This window comes from Lissotriton helveticus, chromosome 5_1, assembly GCF_964261635.1.
Source record: "Lissotriton helveticus chromosome 5_1, aLisHel1.1, whole genome shotgun sequence".
Lineage (NCBI taxonomy): Eukaryota > Metazoa > Chordata > Amphibia > Caudata > Salamandridae > Lissotriton > Lissotriton helveticus.
This window is the reverse complement of record NC_136065.1, coordinates 274419471-274439521: the sequence shown is the minus strand read 5'-3', so window position 1 is coordinate 274439521 and position 20051 is coordinate 274419471. Positions and strand designations below refer to the sequence as shown.

The window sequence follows — 20051 nt, the reverse complement described above, 5'->3', positions numbered from 1 at the left end:
CCCTTAGATAGGTGTCTGTTTTCTGCACGAGGGGTCTGAGAAAGGCATCTGCGAATTGTGAAAGGGGCTCCAAAATTGAGCCTATCCCCGAGACTATTGGCCTCCCTGGTGGGTTCTCCAGTCTCTTGTGTATCTTGGGGATGGTATAAAAATACGGTGTTATTGGTTTTCTGTTTGTTAAGAAATCAATTTCTTTTTTACTAAGCCAATCATTGGCTTGACATTCCTCTGTTAAGTACGCAATCGAGATTCTTAGGCGTTCTGTCGGGTCTTCACCTAGTTTGGCGTAGTTTCTTGTGTCCCCTAGTAGACGGAGACATTCATTCCTATAATCCGTGGTATCTTGTAAAACAATTGCCCCGCCTTTATCGGCTGGTTTTATGGTGATTTGATTGTTTTTGGACAGTTCTTGTAACGCAGAATATTCAGCTTTGCTGGTGTTATGAAATACTTTGACAGTTCGTGGGTCCAACTCCTGAACCTCTCGCATGATTGCCTTTTCAAAGGTTAGTACCTCCACTGGTAGGCTGTGTGATGGAGGGACAAAGTTTGATTTTTTATGTAGTCCTGTGTCACTCTTTGTTTGTACTTGGGGATCTTTGTCTTGAAAGAATACCTGTAGTTTGATTTTCCTCAGGAATTCTTTTAGTTCACAGCATAGTTTGAACTTGTCTGTGGTTGGGGTGGGTACAAAACCCAGGCCTTTGTTAAGCACTTGGGTCTGTATAGCTGTGAGGCATAGTGAGGATAGATTTACCACTAAGTCGAGCTGGCGCTCGCTGCTGATTCCGGCGGGCCTTTGCTCCGTGTGTGCCGTGCGGTAGTCACCACTGGTTCCGCCCACTGTACTCCCTGATTGGGTTTGTTTTTTGCTCTTTGTGCCTGGCGGCCTCTCCCTAAAAAAGGTTTCATTTGATTTCCCTGGCTTCCTTGATCATTGCCCCAGTTCTGATAGTTGGGTTGGTTGTACATGGGTGGGCCATAGAAGAAAGGCGGGGGCGGAGGGCAATAATTATATGGGTCTTGGTACATAGGCCATATCGGTGCTTGGTTGCCTCTAAAACCCCTTCCATTGCCTCGTCCTCTTCTGGCTCTCCTGTTAGGGGTAGTGCTGTAATTACTTGATCCCCCAGAGCTATTAGATCCTGTGTCGGAACCATCACTATCAGTGTTGTATCCTGAGTTCTTGTTGTTGGTTCTGTAATCATCCCTAATGTAAGGATACACTTTCTCGTGAGCGAATGCTTTTTTATCCTTAGATAGTTTGATGTATTTTGAATCTCTTAGGCTAATTTCGAATTCAGACATCGTCTTATTTAGCTCATTCAGTCTTTTCGTTAGCTCTGCTGGAGTTTGAAAAGACTTGAGGCGTATCTCCATGGAATTTATCTCTTCCTTCAGGGAATCTACTAGTCTGGTTGCGGTTTTAATGATCAAGACCAGCCAGTCTCTGGTACAATGCCAGGATATTTTGGACCAGTCCAGCTTGAATTGTCTGTCGTGCTGGAATATAAAGGGTTCATTCCTGACTATGAGGCCCCTCGGTGCTGCGTTGGCTTGTAAGTATTCTGCCATCATGACGCCATGAATCAGTGTTTTTATCTGTGTTCTCTTTAATTCAGTCAATTCGTCCCAACATTGGCTCGCATCACTGTTTTCTCCTGTGGGTGCTCCTGCGTGTGGTAACATGGAGGCAATGGCTCTATCAACTTCATCCTCCGAAAAGGATAGTCCTGTGTTCTGTGCCATGATTATTCTGTGAGTGTTTCTTCGTGTGTGTTGACTTAGTCTCTAGATCAGCCTGGTATGTATTAGTCAGGTGACCTGTGTCTAAACAAAAGAAAGACTCCCGCAGCCCGTGGCTGCTGAATACATAAACAAAGAAGGGGGAGAAGGAGGTTAAACCAGACCAGGTCGGCCTCCAGTCTGTGTACGAAATACAGGGACCTTATGTCAAAGGTCCAGAGACCTGGTGGGTGTATTTATGGTTACTGCTTACTGAGTCAGTGTGTACCAAAAAATATATGTAAGAAAGAAAAATTTCTTTCTAGAGTCCCCTCACTCACCGGGGTTGCCCCACGGTGACATGCTTCATCATTGGGGCCATCCCAGTTCTCTACGAAAAGGGGCGTGCTGCGACAAGGCGACTACGCTGGAGCACTGGTTTTGTGAGATGACTATGTGTGGTGCAAGTGTGATAATGGTGGAGTGGGTGTGGGATTAAAAATACCGTGCTAGTGGGCCTCAACAATTTATTTCGCTCCTAGTGTGGTATAAAAAAGTTAAAAAGGGGTAACACTGTATTCTAACTTTTACTGAGCTAGATCAGTGTTAAGGTCAACATGTTTCAAGCTCCCCCAAGCTTTTCTTCAGGACCATACAGGGTCCAGCCCTGTATTGCCACTCCTGTTTCCAAATGAAAAAAGTGTTGCTAAAAAATATATATTTTACAATGAACGCTGTTGTTAATAAAACATGCGTGCTGTACATACGTTTTGTATTTCACTGCGTTTTCTGCAAAATAGAACAACAAATGTTAAATGATGGACAACCCCTTCCAAGAAGGGGAACAACTCACAAGCATCTCACTCCAACTAGGGCGTGAGTGTGCCCATGGCATCATATTGACGCGTGCTGGTTTTCAAGACGGTGTTGAAAAATAAATCACTGTGAATAAAGTGGTTTAGTGGTTTCACACATACAACATACAAACATATAGACTAAATGTGACTATAGACAAAACTCACACTATACATACACGAAATAATATGGCAGATGGTTATATTTACATAAAAGAGTGTATGGTTACACCCCATGGTCTTAGGCAAGGGCAGGAACGCCTCGTGGAAACATTGCTGAAAAAAGGGATTGTCAAAATGCAGAGTTAGGAGGTTTTTTCCTCTTCTTGTTTGCCCATTCGGAATTGCCGTCTTTCTAGCAAGATTACATAGTCCATTCACTTACTTCCTATCGGCAGACCCGCTCGGTACTACCTGGTTGCTTCCTCACCCGACCGCATACTGATCTGAAGCCGGGCTCGCGGTGTATTTAAAACGCGTGAGCTTCCGGGTGGCCTACACATACCTACTCCTATGTTTAGCCATAGGCGGGGTAAAAATTTGAAGGATTATTTGGTACACACACGTCCCACAGCATTAATTCAGACAGTAAGATCCCAGCCACTACCGGACGGTCATTTCCCATGCAACAACTGCAGTGTTTGTCATTTGACCTCCCCAACCAAAAACGTTATCTTCAACAACAGTACGAGATGGGAACTAAAAGGTTTCTCTAATTGCAACACAAGTGGGGTTGTGTATTTGATAACCTGTACGTGCAACCTTCACTATGTAGGAATGACGACAAGGAAGGTCAGTACTCGCATAGTAGAGCACAGAAGTAACATCAGGTGCAAGCGAGCCACAACAAGAATGACCACCCACTTCATTGAGCAGAACCATACACCCAATGATCTGTCCTGGGTAGTATTAGAAACAGTGAAAAACAAAGACAATCTGGAACGCACCCTCCATGAAAAAGAACAAAGATGGGTTTTTCGTCTTCATACAGATACCCAACTTAATGATGAAATCCCGTGGGGAGCATTTCGCCCATAGTTATTTTTTCTAGTGACTGTTCGGGGTTGGTCCGAACTGTTTGAATACCATAGAAAACTGTCGCTGATAACAAAACAAACCCTACTATCAGAAATACCTCTTTCCTTAAAAACTAATACACCCAGCTGAGCCTTCCCAGACACGATAGGTACCATCCTTGCCTATCTGCCTAAGTTATGATACCCGCCCTTTTATGAATAAGCCTAAACCAATCCAAAAACGTCTCCAACCCCGCAAAATTTATCTTGTGTTCTAAATTCATGTGCAAGGACGCCCTTGTCCACATTGGCGCCCTAAATTGTTGCATATCCCTGTACCCAGCGGTACTCATTAATATTCAGTGTTTGTAACTTACACTCGCGCCGAGCGCGATCGCATCCTACCAATATGGCCGCCCCAGTGCGCGCTCTAGCAAAACAAAGGCGTTTCCCGCCACCCGGAAGCTCACGCGTTTTAAATACACCGCGAGCCCGGCTTCAGATCAGTATGCGGTCGGGTGAGGAAGCAACCAGGTAGTACCGAGCGGGTCTGCCGATAGGAAGTAAGTGAATGGACTATGTAATCTTGCTAGAAAGACGGCAATTCCGAATGGGCAAACAAGAAGAGGAAAAAACCTCCTAACTCTGCATTTTGACAATCCCTTTTTTCAGCAATGTTTCCACGAGGCGTTCCTGCCCTTGCCTAAGACCATGGGGTGTAACCATACACTCTTTTATGTAAATATAACCATCTGCCATATTATTTCGTGTATGTATAGTGTGTGTTTTGTCTATAGTCACATTTAGTCTATATGTTTGTATGTTGTATGTGTGAAACCACTAAACCACTTTATTCACAGTGATTTATTTTTCAACACCGTCTTGAAAACCAGCACGCGTCAATATGATGCCATGGGCACACTCACGCCCTAGTTGGAGTGAGATGCTTGTGAGTTGTTCCCCTTCTTGGAAGGGGTTGTCCATCATTTAACATTTGTTGTTCTATTTTGCAGAAAACGCAGTGAAATACAAAACGTATGTACAGCACGCATGTTTTATTAACAACAGCGTTCATTGTAAAATATATATTTTTTAGCAACACTTTTTTCATTTGGAAACAGGAGTGGCAATACAGGGCTGGACCCTGTATGGTCCTGAAGAAAAGCTTGGGGGAGCTTGAAACATGTTGACCTTAACACTGATCTAGCTCAGTAAAAGTTAGAATACAGTGTTACCCCTTTTTAACTTTTTTATACCACACTAGGAGCGAAATAAATTGTTGAGGCCCACTAGCACGGTATTTTTAATCCCACACCCACTCCACCATTATCACACTTGCACCACACATAGTCATCTCACAAAACCAGTGCTCCAGCGTAGTCGCCTTGTCGCAGCACGCCCCTTTTCGTAGAGAACTGGGATGGCCCCAATGATGAAGCATGTCACCGTGGGGCAACCCCGGTGAGTGAGGGGACTCTAGAAAGAAATTTTTCTTTCTTACATATATTTTTTGGTACACACTGACTCAGTAAGCAGTAACCATAAATACACCCACCAGGTCTCTGGACCTTTGACATAAGGTCCCTGTATTAAGTACAGACTAGTGACTTAATATTGATTGTGTTAGTATCTTTCCATATAGCGAGAGGTACAGTTGTGTTGCTTTACTCTCGCGTATTTTCGCGTTGCCCTGAAAGCATCGGCAGCAATTCCCTGAGCTTCTAAGGGAGTGGCTATTAGTTGGTTTTGTAGTTTTGTTGGAGTTCTTATTTGCCACGCGGTACGTGCAATACTTTAGGTGGATTAGGAAGACGGTGATCTTCCCTTGATATTTGTTGGAACTAGTGGAGCATTGATACCAGTCCCGGCGCTTAGGTATTGTTTTCCTGGTACTAGAGGAGTGTTGATTCTAGTTGCAGTCTTTTAGGCTTTCCTCCATCCCTTACACAGGTAGGCTGAAAGTTATGTTCTCCTCATTTACCTGTGGGGCACAGATAGTAGGGTACTCACTCTAAAACATATTGCAGGATATACAGAAAACTCTAATTTCTGATCACCAGACCAGACATCCCTATATACATGTTGCCAGCTCTTTCACCTGAGCTCCGTATGTAACTTTCTCATTATTCCCACATTTCTTACTACAACTCATCGAATTACTACACTAACCATTGTTCTTTGTATCCATATAGGACTCCAGTATTCAGAGATTTGGTGGCTCCCCAGAAAGAACAGTTACTCCTCCTGTATATGAAGATACCTGTGTTTTTCCCCCACTTTCCTTGTTTTGTCTCCCTGTTTCCCCTGACGGGCATCACTATCATTGTTCAGTGATATCATTCTGGCATGTGGTGAACCAGTTAGGGGAGTCAGTGGAAAGAACATCACCTTCTTGGTACTTCTGAGGCAACATTCGTGTCAAGCATCACACACCCTTTACCCATTTAAAAGTAAAAACAACAGAACAAAAATTAAACAATTACCCAAAATACATATCAAACAATTAACATTAATTAACAACTATGTATTAATTAATTAAATACAATTTACATACCACCCTTTACTCCTATAAACACCAAAACAAACACCTAAAGTGTATTACACAATTACCATAATTAATTACCAATAAATTAATAAAAAATAACATCCAATTATTAATTCATCAATTAAAAATAATTTACTTCCCACCCTTATCACCTATAAACACCACAACGCATACCTAAAATTAATTACACACATTTAATACTTTAACATCTTAATTAAACAAATATTAATAAATAAAAATTATCAATAAATGTACTATAATTAACCGCTTCGCTGTGGGGCTCATTCCCCCGCTGTGTGGGTAAAACCTGTGCATGCGCGAATCGGACGGCCCGTGGCTGTCCAATGCACATGCCCACCGTGACGTCAGATGGCCGGGGGCCATCTGACGCACGGAAGAGGGTAAATTACTTATCACCCTATTCCCCTATAAACCCACAACGCCTACAGAACTAAAAATGCAAAATTCAAAGATTATTTTTTTAATATCAAGTAAAAATATAACACAGATATTAAAAATACAAACAATTCTTATTCAAGAAAACATACAACACATACATATAAAAAAAATACTAAAATACATAACATTATTAAACAAGTGATATTTGTATTAACTATATTTTTGAAAAGGATATTAAACACTTGAATATTTTTAACATCAATATTACTTACCTAAAATCGATATTCTTGACCATGAGAATCTGTATGTGGATATTTCTGACCCACGATATTTGCAACTCAATATTTGTGCAAGTCGATATTTTTGGCTCGATATTCTGCATCTGCACCCATAACATTTAAGCATTCCATTAAAATATATGGGGCCATATGAATCAAAAAAGAGTCTTGCGATTCTCAAATTGCGATTTTTAGAGAATCGCAACTAGAGAATCGCAAAATGCAATGTATGTGGGATTTGCTAAGAAATTTGCAAATCCTACATATTCCTTGTTTGCCATTTGCAAATTGAGATTCGCAAATAAGGAATACCTTCCCATTCATTCCTATTGTCTAGGAGGCCCATAGGAATGAATGGGAAGACATTCTCAATTTGTGATTACCAATTAGAGAATCGCAAATTGAGAATGCAATTTCAAGGTTGCAAGGACACCCAGTTGCACCCCTGAAATTTAAATGTATGCACATTTTGTGCACATACATGCCTTAAGGGCATGTATGTGCGACATATGGCACTTTTAAAAAATCCAAAAAGTGCTTTTTTAAAGAAAATCGCAAATTACCACCAACTTGAAGTTGGTGGTAATTTGGAATTCCTTAAGGCCAAATAGCAAATTTCTCGTGTTTTCAGAATTGCATTTAAGGAATCGCATTTTGCAATCCCTTAATTGCATTCGCAAAATAGAGAATCACAAATTGCAAGAGTTTGTTGTTGTTCCTTATGGTGATTTTACCTCCATATCCTATTTGTTTCTTGAGATGACAGATGTAAGCATATGTGTTTGCATCTTTAGAAGTGCAGTTCTCAAGTTCTGTGCTAAATTGGCAAGTCTGTTTTGAGGATGCTATCATGTTGAATATGTCTTGATAAATTCAGAAATCACTGCAAAGGGTGTCGAACATCAAACACAATCAATCACTGGCCTTGATTGGCAAGCAAATCTGGAGACTATGAGCTGTTGATCTTCCGGCCTACTCTTCTCATCGGGGACTATGATATTTTCCATCATGTATCTACTTTGTCATGCTGTATTTTCGTCATAATGGTAACTTCATACCAGCTTCACCAATGCACAAGATGTGTTGTGCTCACGTTATGATGTGTGAAAAGGTACAAAGACAGGTGTTTCTGAGTGATTGCTCTCTGGAGACTATATAATTCTTTCAAAGTGCAAGAGATATTGCAATATCTTCTCAGCTGCACAAATACATTTAACTTCAAAAGGAATTGTCACACCACAAGGTGATGCTGAAGATCCAAAGTTCCGTGTTAAAAAGTCCATAGAAACAAAACTCTTGCTGCCGTTGTGTATTTTGCATAATTGTTATTGTTTTTTTCAAGAATGAAATATGGGTATATTGTGAATATTTCCAGTACACAGTAATGAAAAATTAAAAAATAAAAATATTGTGTAATTCCTATGGAAGAAGTGAGAGCTCAACAATAAAGCTGTAAAAATTGAAAAATAACCATCATGCACTAGCGTAAAACATTGAATGATATCACAAATACAACCCCTTTGATCACAATGTAAAAGATATTTTACTGAAAATTATGCAGCGATTCATATATACTCAAAAGAGATATCTGTTCCACCTCATAATAGTGTCCCCGTGGAGATACTGGGGAATGCAGTAACCTTTCTATAAATGTATATAACAGGTGCCCGATGCTGTACGGAACAAGAACCTTGAGTAGATGGTGCACGTTTGGGTTAAAGGAACTGAAGGTAAATCATAGGAAAGGCTTTCCCAACTGGTACAAAGCAATGCCAGAGAATAATAAGTTTAAGTGACAAAGCACTATAAAATACTAGAAAGCTGAGATTCTTCTTTCTAATGGAACTTGTAATACTGGAGAATATAGGTAGCTGAAAACTCATCTGAAGTTATCTCCAAACCTTTGATAACACTGGATAATCATGACAACTGTCTTCCAACTGGAAGAAGTCACTAGGATGATATAATGAGCTACAATCCTATTTCTATGGTAAAATAATAAAGATTCAGGAAAAAAATCAGACTGGGTTTTCAGGTAAATCCAGTCGCTCAGCTAGGCAGCATTGCAACTAACCTTAGATCCTTGGGGACCTCAGTGACCAGGCTGTACCAATAAAAATAGCTTTCAATTTCATAAAATCGTCTCTTCTGAAGTTCACTTAATTCTGCAAAAAATGAATATGACCAACTGTCCTTTCAACCTTATTAAAGAGTACCCATGCCATTAAACTCCCATTCATTGGATGAATGGCAACTAGTTAGAGTGAAATGCATGTAAAACAAAGCCTGTTAATTGATTCTGTAAAGATTGACAAAAATGTGCACAAGCTATCGAAATGTCGAGATTGCTAATCTTACTTCCCTAAAAACGAAAGTTAAGACCTTACAAATCATCTTTAATTATGTTATGAAGATGGACAATCATATCAAATCAGTGGTTTTATCTTCCAATCCCTCTTTCGTGTTGCTGTTCTGAATAAATACGCTGCTGGCAGAAAATCACAAGGCCTCTCCACCGAAGGTGGTAGTGGTGGTGGATTTGGGGAGGAGGCGAAATCTACATCACTGTAGAAAAGGGACGAATGTTGCAACTATAAAAAAAAATACAGTGTCTTTAGTTTCTGCAAAACTCTTCTACAAAATCAGAAGCCAACATTTCCAAAAGAGTAAAATGTAGTCAGTGAAGGCCAGGATGAAGTTTAGGGCATGCATTTTCGCTCTTAAAGCTATTCCCAGGAGAATACTGCATACCTTAAGCCTATTCTCAAGTTGTCTAACCATCCTAGACCCTTGTGATCCAGTGAGTGAGGAAATATGTTGATAATTCCCCAGGTCCTTAGAACAGGTTAGGAGGCACATTTCTGGCCTTCTCCTCTGGAATTTCCTTTTATATCCTTCCAGATTTTATTTGTAGTGTGTATACGCTATTATGATTTAGGAAATCAGTGAATGCCTACTCATTTTAATTGGTCGTCTTCTCCATCTCTCTTTAGCGCTCAAAGGTCTGTGGGTTTGTACAGCTATATAAATGGACAATGCTAATGTAGATCTAACTAATAAGAAGGAGGACCCCCGACAACATAAAGGCAGGTAGGCAGGGGAAATACAGAACACCAAAGACCAAAGTCTTTAATGATAATGTAGATGACAGTCTTTACAACTACACAATTAGAAGCCAATGGATCTGGACTTTCTCCATATACTCAAGCATCAAATAATTTTTAGGTTTGTGGACTATCATTGCGTTTTTGGGTACAGCTATCTTCTCACTCACATTTTCTTGTTGTGTTTCCTCCCATTCACAGGTAATGTTCAACGAAACGTGTGTCCTCAAGACGTTAATCTGGACTGCAAGAGCCAGTGTGACCCTGGCCACTATGTGGACTGGAGTGACACAAAGCCACACTGCAGGGCCTGTGTCACCTGTAGCGAAGGTACTGAGGGAACATGGAATTCAGTGTGGTTGTCCGGTTTAATATCATGATTCTTTACGTAACTTTAATACATGTTTTCAGTGTTTTTAAATTGGACACTCTGAAAAAGTGTTAGAATAAGACTGAATTGTGACTTATTTCTTCCATTTCTATACCGGTGTTGACTAAAACATAAGAGTGTATCACTGTACACTTTAGGGATTTCTTTTTTAATATGCATGTATTATCTTTTCTATTATTATTAGTAGTAAGTAAGTAAATATACTTCAATGAGTTGATTACAATAAAAGAGTGGTCATAGCATATATCATTTAAAATTATTAGTAGGTCTTCAGACAGAGTCTTACAAAACGTTCTCAAAATCAAAAAAAAATCACAATAATGAATTAAGTACATCAGTCAATTTGTATTACATTTAGAAATTTAATTTGTTTTACATGCTGGCAGGTTTTCTGCAGGTGACCAACATGACCTAATCAATCCCCAAAATAGGCGGATTCAAAAGGCTTAATCACTGCAGCTACTATTTATTGTAGCCAGTGGCCCCACCACCTAAATCTTTTTTTTTAGTGGCCCAGAGATACTTGTGGGTATTGTTGGTCTTATAACCAGTGCTCTTATGTTTGAGAAAATTGATGTCATAAATACATCTTATGAGTTCTGAGTAAGGTGGCGGTGGAGTCAGTTGCACCAGTATTAGCTCATCTCAGACCCACCCTTACCCTGGGCCCTTCACACAAAGCTGCCAAGGTTTCAGTTTGCTATGTGTGTCATTTTCATAATTTCAGTGTAATTATGAGTGACATTTCAATGACTATGAGTGACACATTCTCGCGAGCAAAATCAAGCAATGAAGTAGAGGGAAACATATAAATATCAGAAATTACAGCCATTTGATCAACAAGAAACTCTAAGAAGATTTTAAAACTGCTGCACACCACCAGAAATGGAAGGGCACTAACCAGAGACAGATTGCGTGACTGCAGGGCATTTAACTGCCAAATGTCGTACACTTAGAGTTACATTTTCTCAATAGTCAAACCCTAATGAGGTGTATGGAAATAGATAAACATCAGAACTTAAACACAAGAAGTTCTAAAAATATCTTGCAACTGGGTCAAAACCCCTGAAAGGAAAGGTTACACGTGCTTTATTATAAACTCTAAACGGCTGCACATTTTGCGGAAGACTAACTTATACTGTGTGCAATACAGGTTTAAAACAAGGTGCACATTAATGTGCTTACAGTTGCAGGCTATGTCCTCGTAGCACTATAATATAAAAGTAACTAGCCATTACTGAGCCAAGAAGGACAAACTTCTGTCCCTCTCTGGTTACAGCTGCACGAAGCTGGAAAATGCCAGACATCAATACCTCCTCGTCAGACCTACCTATCACAGACAATACCTCATGAGCACAGCTCCTCCCCCCAGAACTTCCAAGCAAAACTCGTTTAGCCAATCCCTACCCTCCAGGCCACTCCTAAATCCTGTCGCATAGAACCCATAACCCCCGTAATCACATGCTGTTGATTTTTTCTGCTGGACTAGTCCGTGCAAGACTCACTGCAGAATCCAGGTGTTTCCTTACTTGGATAATGGTTGATATCCTCCTCTTCTTTCCTTAAGGCTCATGCATATACCCAGGAGGTTTGCCGGCTCTTTCAGCAATTCGCGTGGATTCTGAACTTGGAGAGGTCCCATCTGTGCCCCACTCAGAAACTGCTGTTCATTGGGGGGGTCTTCAACACCAAGATGGGGAGGGTTTTCCTGTCAGAAACCCACAGACTAACTCTGATGTGAGAGCTGCGGAGTATTTTTTTGGCCCAGTCATCCACGGCTCAGCAGTGGAGGTTCAGGGGTTGATGTCTGCTACCGTCATGATTGTTCCCTGGGCCCGTTTGCACTTGTACCCCCTGGTGAATCATTTTCTGGGGCGTTGGAGTCTGGGGTCACTGAATCACGAACAGTTGATTCTGGAGGCTGTGGGCATTGCCAGCGATTTGTCCTGGTGGCTGGAGGATCGGAACCTCTTGCAGGGCTCTTCCTTTGTGTCTCAGGAACGTTTGGTGCTGACAACAGATGCCAGCGAGCTGGGATGGCGGCGGTGTTGGCTCAGGAATCTGTGAAAGGAATTTGGTCTGTTCAGGAGGCAGGGATGTCTTAGAATTGGAGAGTTGAAGGCATTCCAGTTGTCCTTGACTCATTTTCTTCCTTGGATCCTGCAGCGGGATGTGCTGCTGTGGTCAGACAACAAGGTAGTGGTGTGTTGTGTCAACTGCCAGGAGAGTGCGAAAGTGGCTTCCCTCAACTTGTTAGCGCAGCAGATTTGCCAGTGGGCAGAGTTGAACTTGTTGTCTCTGAGAGCATTACATCTGCCAGGGGTTTTGAACTTGGAGGCAGATTGCCTGAGCAGGTTTGTCTCCCTCCCTGTCCGACATGTGCCTGACGCTGGAAGTACTTAGGGGCCTGATGCTGAGGTTTGGGGTTCCAGTGGTGGACCTGTTTGTTGCCCCAGGGATTGCCTTGTGGGAGGAGTTTTGTTCTCTGGTTCGGTCGGACTCGGTTTGGAGGGTGGATGCGCTGTCCTTCCGGTGGGAGGGGGACTGATGTATGCCTGTCCCCTGATTGCCATGCTTCAGCGGGTCCTGCTGAAAGTCAAGTTGGATCGGGCTGCAGTTGTCCTAGTAGCTCCTGCTTGGGCCTGGAGGCCTTGGTTACCTCTGTTGTTGAGGTTGGCAGTGGGTCCCTGCTGGCGGTTGCCAGTGGTTCCTTGTCCCCTATCATTTCCCCCTCTGTCCCGGTATTGTCTGGTCCGCTTACAGCTGTTGAGAGGCTGAACTTGGTGGTTTTGGGGTGTTCTCCTACTGTGGCTGAGTTTATTCAGGAGTCCTGGCGCCTTTTAACTCTCACGTCATATGTTAGGCATTGGGTGTCGTTTCAGGGTTGGTGTGCGGCTTGGGGTTGGTCTGCTTTAGAGGCAGAACCTGTGCGTATCTTGGATTTCCTGAAGGATGGCTTTGACTTGGGTCTGGCTGTGTTCTTATTGTGGGCTCAGTAGGCAGCTGTGAGGGCCTTTAGGGGTTCGGACTGTGAGCCTGTGGTTCTATTGGTGTCCCGGTTATTGAGGATTTGTTTCCTCCAGATACCTGTGGTTAAATCCTTTGCACCTAGTGGAGATCTTCCTTTGGTTCTGAGGGCCTTGCAGGTGGCTCCCTTTGAGCCTCTGAGTGAGGTGTCTCTACATTTTTAGACGATCAAGGTGATTTTTCTTGTCGCTATTACCTCTGCCCGGAGGGTTGGGCCGTTTGGCTCCTTGCTTTGTTCAGAACCATTTTTGAGTTTGTTTCCGGATCGGGTGATTCTATGGCTTGATCCTTCCTTTGTGCCCAAGGTCCCTTCCTAATTTCCCTGCTCGGAGGATCTGATTTTGTCCCTGTTCTGTCCGGATCCTCTTTCCGAGGTTGAGGTGCTGCTGCACTGTATGGACATTAAGTGGGCTCTTGAGGTGTACTTGGTGCGTACTAAGCCTTTTCGTAAGGTGGATTCACTTTTTGTGACCTTTGAACTGGCTAGTCAGGGTCGGAAGCCTTCTGGGGCTACTCTCAGTCATTGGCTGAGGTGGGCTGTGGGGACTGTGTATGATGCTTCTGGCGTACTGGTGCCTTGGTAGGTGCAGGGGAGATAGACTTGGGGGATGGCTGCTTCCTGGGCTTGTTTTCAGGTGCCTTCCATGGCTGTGATCTGCAAGGGTGCTACTTGGAGTACTCCTCACACCTTTATGTCCTGTTATTGTTTGGTGGTGGGTGGGGCTAGATCTGCTGTGTTTGGGGACCCTGTGTGTTCTGTTCAGGTGGTGTGACTTTCTGCTTGGGCTAATAAAGTCTGTTTTCTGCCACTTGGTGAAGCCGATTCTTGCTTTGGTATCTGCGCATGAGGTATTGACTGTGATAGGGAGGTCCGATGAGGAGGTAATGACCGATTACTTAATGGTAATATTCATTACTCCAAATCCCTTCCGGTACTAGAAAACTATGTTCAGCCAGAGGCCCACTTTTGGGTAAATGTAGTCCTCATCAATAAAATCACACTTCACAAAGGTACGTTCCAGGAGTGCCCACTATCGCCCCTCTTGTTTGTTTTAGCAATCGAGCCCTTTGCAATACAAATACGTTCCCACCCTGACATCAGGAGAATTAACATATAGGAGGGGGGATCATAAAATCAGCTTATTTGTGGATGATGTCATATTGATGCTGACAGATGCTGTGATCTCCCCGCCTGCAGTCATGCAATGCCTGAGGGCCTTTGAAACCGTTTCCTGCTTTAAAATAATGTGGACAAAGCTGAGATCCTGAACATTTCCCTTTAGAAAGATCCAGAGCAGCATCTGAAACAAAATTTCCCGATGAAATGGGCTAAACAGTACCTTAAAATACTTGGGAATTTACATAACCAAATCGGTCGACACATGGACCAGAGCCAACTGGCCCAGATTGAAGGCACAAATCATTGCTGATCTGAATAAATAGAAGGGGTGATTTATCTTGTGGATAGGGAGAATAAATGTAATAAAAATTAATATACTTCCGGGGTGATCTACTTGTTTCAAACTCTTCCAACAGCCATACCAAAACAGGAACTGCTGTCATTACAGTACCATATTGTCAAATTCATACGGGGGAGGCAAAGCTAAGATTAGCAAAAAAAATGATTGATGGCTCCTCCAGAGAAAGGTGGGCTAGCGCTTCCAAGCATTCTCAGATACTGTCAGGCAGCACACCTTCTGATAATAGTTGAATGGGCGGTGCGAGAAACGGACAAACGTTGGATTTTCATGGGTAAGCCGGTGGCGGGCGGGGATGTCTGTGATGTCCTTTGGTTAATCAAGCACCACAAGCCCAAATCACTATACCTCTCAGATGTCACCAGAACAACCTTTTACGTATGGGATACTGTCTCAGCGGTGTTGAGGCTACCACAGTTGCACCATATACACCATTTGATATAAACTTGGGCTGTACCCCGAAGCTACACAACGGGACCTTTAAAACCTGGAGACAAGGGTGGGGTGCCTTCTGATACGGGATATGTTCACCACGGGCACAATCAAGTCCTTTAATGCATGCAGTAAAGATTTTAAAATAACCGAACTTGAAAGACTATGATACGCCCAAATATGGCATTGAGTCATGCACCAATGGATCAAAGAGGCTGCAATTAGAGCCCTCCCTCAATTCAAGAAGTTATTGATCACCTACACCACAACTAAAGGTTTAATAGGAACACTTTACTGATTCCTCACCAACGAAACTGACAGACCAAAATGATCAAATTAGATAGCCTGGGAAAACGAGTTACTCCAGGAATTCGGAGTTAAAAGTGGGCTGCACACTGGCAGGATCTCCATAAAAACGTTGCTAATGAGACGGTACTTGACTTCTTGTAAACTCATAAATATGTACCCTAATACGGCAGATTGGTGCTGGAGATGCGGAATAGATAGAGGCACACACCTTCACATTTGATGGACTTGCCCAGCGATACATGGGCTTTGGCAGGAAATACTTAACCATATAGACTCCATTCTGAGGATTGAAATACAGCTAAAACCCACCTTGATTTTGTCTGCCGTACTTGAGGATAGTGAGCGGGAGAGGGGGAACAAAGGCAAAGTGGTATTAGGTCACCTTCTAGGATCAGCCAAGAGAATGATTAAACTTTATTGTAGGAAAAAAGTGCCACCACCGCCGTACTAATGGGTTTGCAATCTGTGACATACTATGGCATTGGAGAAACTGACATATAATCTAAGGGAGGGCAATAAATACATATAAATAATTTGAGAAAATATGATCCTCTGTACTGATGTATCTCATCATTTCCATGCCAGTGTCCAAATCGATCCCAGGATATGCCCAGCCACTAGGGATGAGATCCGACCAAGCTTCAGTATAATAAAGGAAACAAGCATTTACAATGCAATGGTCTAGGCATTATTAAAGGTAGAGCTATTGGCATTGCTCATGACATTTTTTTTTTTTTTAAATCATAAATAAATGGCATTGTCATTTACAATGCCAATAGCATAATCGCTCGCAAATGCATGACCTATTGCATTTACAACCACACAGCCACACACACAAAGTCACCCACACAGCACAAAAACTGGATCACGGACAGGGGAGCACAGAGGCACAAAAACCGGAACACGGACAGGGGAGCACAGAGGCACAAAAACCGGAACACAGACAGGGGAGCACAGAGCACAAAAACCGGAGGCACAAAAACGGGAACACAGACAGGGGAGCACAGAGGCACAAAAACGGGAACACAGACAGGGGAGCACAGAGGCAAAAAAACGGGAACACGGACAGGGGAGCACAGAGGCAAAAAAAGGGAATACGGACAGGGGAGCACAGAGGCACTCAAACGGGAACACGGACAGGGGAGCACAGAGGCACACAAACGGGAACACGGACAGGGGAGCACAGAGGCACAAAAACGGGAACACGGACAGGGGAGCACAGAGGCACAAAAACGGGAACACGGACAGGGGAGCACAGAGGCACAAAAACGGGAACACAGACAGGGGAGCACAGAGGCACAAAAATGGAAACAGGGACAGGGGAGCACAGAGGCACAAAAATGGGAACACGGACAGGGAAGCACAGAGGTACAAAAATGGGAACATGGACAGGGGAGCACAGAGGCACAAAAATGGGAACACGGACATGGGAGCACAGAGGCACAAAAACTGAAACACGGACAGGGGAGCACAGAGGCACAAAAACCGGAACACAGACAGGGGAGCACAGAGGCACAAAAATACAGGAACACAGACAGGGGAGCACAGAGGCACAAAAACCGGAACACAGACATGGAGCACCACGTGAGTAGGATTTATTGGTGTGGGTTTTCCAAAATACCAGTGCCGGAAAATCAGAGTTTTGTTGACATGTTCCCTTCAGAGAATAAATTACCCTACCACCGTCACAAAGCGCCCACCCCACACAACTCTACAAAGCTTCGAAGCAGAGCTCCAGATCAAATGCACCGGGTTTCAATTTCACTTTCAACCCTCGGTGCTGAATAACATGACAGGAGTCCATGAGAGGCACAGAGGCACCACGTGACACCATGACATCTATGTTCTGCACCTTACTTTGCGGCTCGCAGGCGAGGAGGCAGCGGTTCTCATCCCAGTGCTGCCAGGTGCAGTGCTCACATGGGGTTTCAGTTACGCTGGCTCTCGGCGCTGCTCTGCAAACACGCCTTATCTGTGCTGGTCCAATATAGGAGTATCCTTTGTATTCCTCGGCACTTAGTCCCTCTCTTATTAACATTTACGCGGACCTCCTGCTGCCCAGATCCAGTCCTTCCTATCACTCGTTCCAACTATGCAAATGACACGCAACTTGTTGAAATGCTCGATTGATTTTAAATCCATGCCCTCTCGATGGAAAGATCGCATGTGGTCCCTGCCATCTATTCGGTCCCAATTATGATAAGGTTCTCCTTGGACCGGTCTCTGGTAGCTGAACATGTCTCCCGCGGATGCAGCTGCCGGATGCCTCGCACATGAACAGTCTCAGAGTGCAGTGTCTCCTTTTGCCAGGGATCTCCTGCGGGGTTTTACTGTTTCTTCCTTCTAACTGCCTCAGGCCGGTGATCTCTATCCTAGACCTCTGTGATCCTCTTGCCCTAGGCCTCCCTCCCGGATTCCCTGCCCTCTCTGCTTCTCTTCAGTGCTGAAGCCACGCTCAGAAACCTCTGCCAGGTACAGGGGTCCAGGTGCGAGAACACTGCATCTGACTGTACCACGCACCCTCCAAGGCCACGCGACGGCCTATCTACGTAGAAATGAGCTTTTACAAACCAGCTCCTCAGCTTTAATGAATGAATGCCGGAGACGTCAAGACCAGATCAGTGCCTCGAGTGGACATGCCGCCGGTGTTCACAAACAGATAAAACAATGGTGAGGAATGCGGCACCGAGGCACATAGAATCCTGCCAGCAATCACAGGCACCCGAAATGGGAAGGGGGTGGCAGTGGAGCAGCCCAGTGTAAACCACTTTACAGGACTTCTCACCGACATTCATATAACGTCGAATTAGAAAAATACTAGACGTTTAGAAATCGGGAAGGGCGGCGAAAACGGGGTCACGGGGTCACGGACAGGGGAGCACACCAACGAGGGGGGGGTCAGGAGACCAACACAAAAACGGGATCACGGACAGGGGAGCACAGAGGTACAAAGGGACACGAAAAATGGCACAAACAAACCTACCTGGAGTGGCAGCAGGGCTGTTCTTGACTACAACACACACAAAAAAAAATGGCGGCCGCAAACCTCCGAAAATTTCGGTTTCGGGGGCGTTTTGTGGCGTTCTGAGTAACGGATGACGTCACAGGTGGAAAGAACGCCAAAAACACGCCCCCGAATCCGAAAGAGACGGGGCTTGATTGGAGTGACGCCCCTCTCCTCCAATGGCTGGCCTCCATTTAGGAAGCCAGCCAATGGAGGAGAGGTGGAGGAGAGAGGCGGGTTCAAGCCCCGTACTCAAAGACATTAAATCTCCGACCGGAGACTGCGCAAGCACAGCCTTTAGGTCCTCGACCTAAACAGAGGGGAAATAAATGGAGGTGAGGATTGCACCCCTAAATGAAACTTGGACTTAACCCGACAATGCTCGATTGTTTGCGTATGTCTATCTGGTATACTAGACGCCTTCATGATAAGTGTATATGGTAGATGAAATATGTGACTATGGAGTGGGGAGGGGGATTACTGACGAGAAAAGGACTAAACATTGTAACACACTGTTTTATCTTGGAAATTCAATAAAATATGTTATACAAATATAGAGGTCTTACATGATTTATTGATTCTGCATCTTTTGTTAATAACAGCAAGGGGACAGATATTTAAAGCAGTCTAAATGTTGCTTTGAAGACCATACACTACTTAAGTATCAGGTTTATAGGGGCACCACATGAGTGATGTCACAGAACGTCTCAAAACCCAAGCATACATCATCAAACAAAGCAACATTCTACAATGCCTATTATTTGTGATTGTTAGTGATGCAGAACTGTTTTTTCCTAAAGTTGAATTGACTCCTTAATCTAAACTTAATAATTGCATATTATGATACACATTAGTATGCAATGTTCCATCAGAGGGTTATAGCCGAGCGTAAGGTAGAATAGAAATCAGGATATAAAAACATTCGGAGCAGGCCATTACCATTGATATGCAGCGTGGAAGGCAGATTTAGATATAGACTCTAGCAATACAAGTGGACTGATGGAATGGCACAACACATGCAGAACTTACAGCGGACCTTTAGCTTGGAAATTCTCCTAATAAACAGAAGCATACACAAAATCAGCATTAGTGTGTTGATTATGAAAATGATCGGTGTTTAGTTCTTCTTTTATATTTGGAGTGGCACGATGAGTGCAAAGCTTGTCTGGGTGCGATTATGGGTTCAGATTGATGTATATTTCTGGCACTTTCTTTCTCTCTCTGTTTCTTTTGCATTTTCTCTCCCTTTGCTATTGTGGAAGTAGATAGCAATGTTCTCAAAACAATGATGTTAGACATTGTAAAAAATAAAAAGTGCTGCGTTTTAGGCTTAATACTCTATGCAGGCTTACTGTTGAAACTTGGATCCAGTTTGAGTTTGAAGAGAGCTATCGGAAAGACGGCAAGTGACCAGTGTGGTCAGACCCATCCCCTCAGAGAACCATCCCCTCTAGGGATACTAGCTAACTACTGGCCCCAATCAGCAAAT

At 43.4% G+C, this 20051-nt stretch overlaps 1 protein-coding gene across 1 annotated transcript in view; it reads left to right on the top strand.

Moving 5' to 3' along the window:
- The window catches only part of TNFRSF8 (TNF receptor superfamily member 8), a 258101-nt gene that overhangs the window by 90455 nt on the left and 147595 nt on the right, over nucleotides 1–20051 (top strand). Inside the window, exon 4 of the mRNA XM_078640895.1 lies at nucleotides 10123–10251. Coding sequence (XP_078497021.1) covers nucleotides 10123–10251 — 129 coding nt within the window. The remainder of the gene's footprint in view (nucleotides 1–10122; nucleotides 10252–20051) is intronic.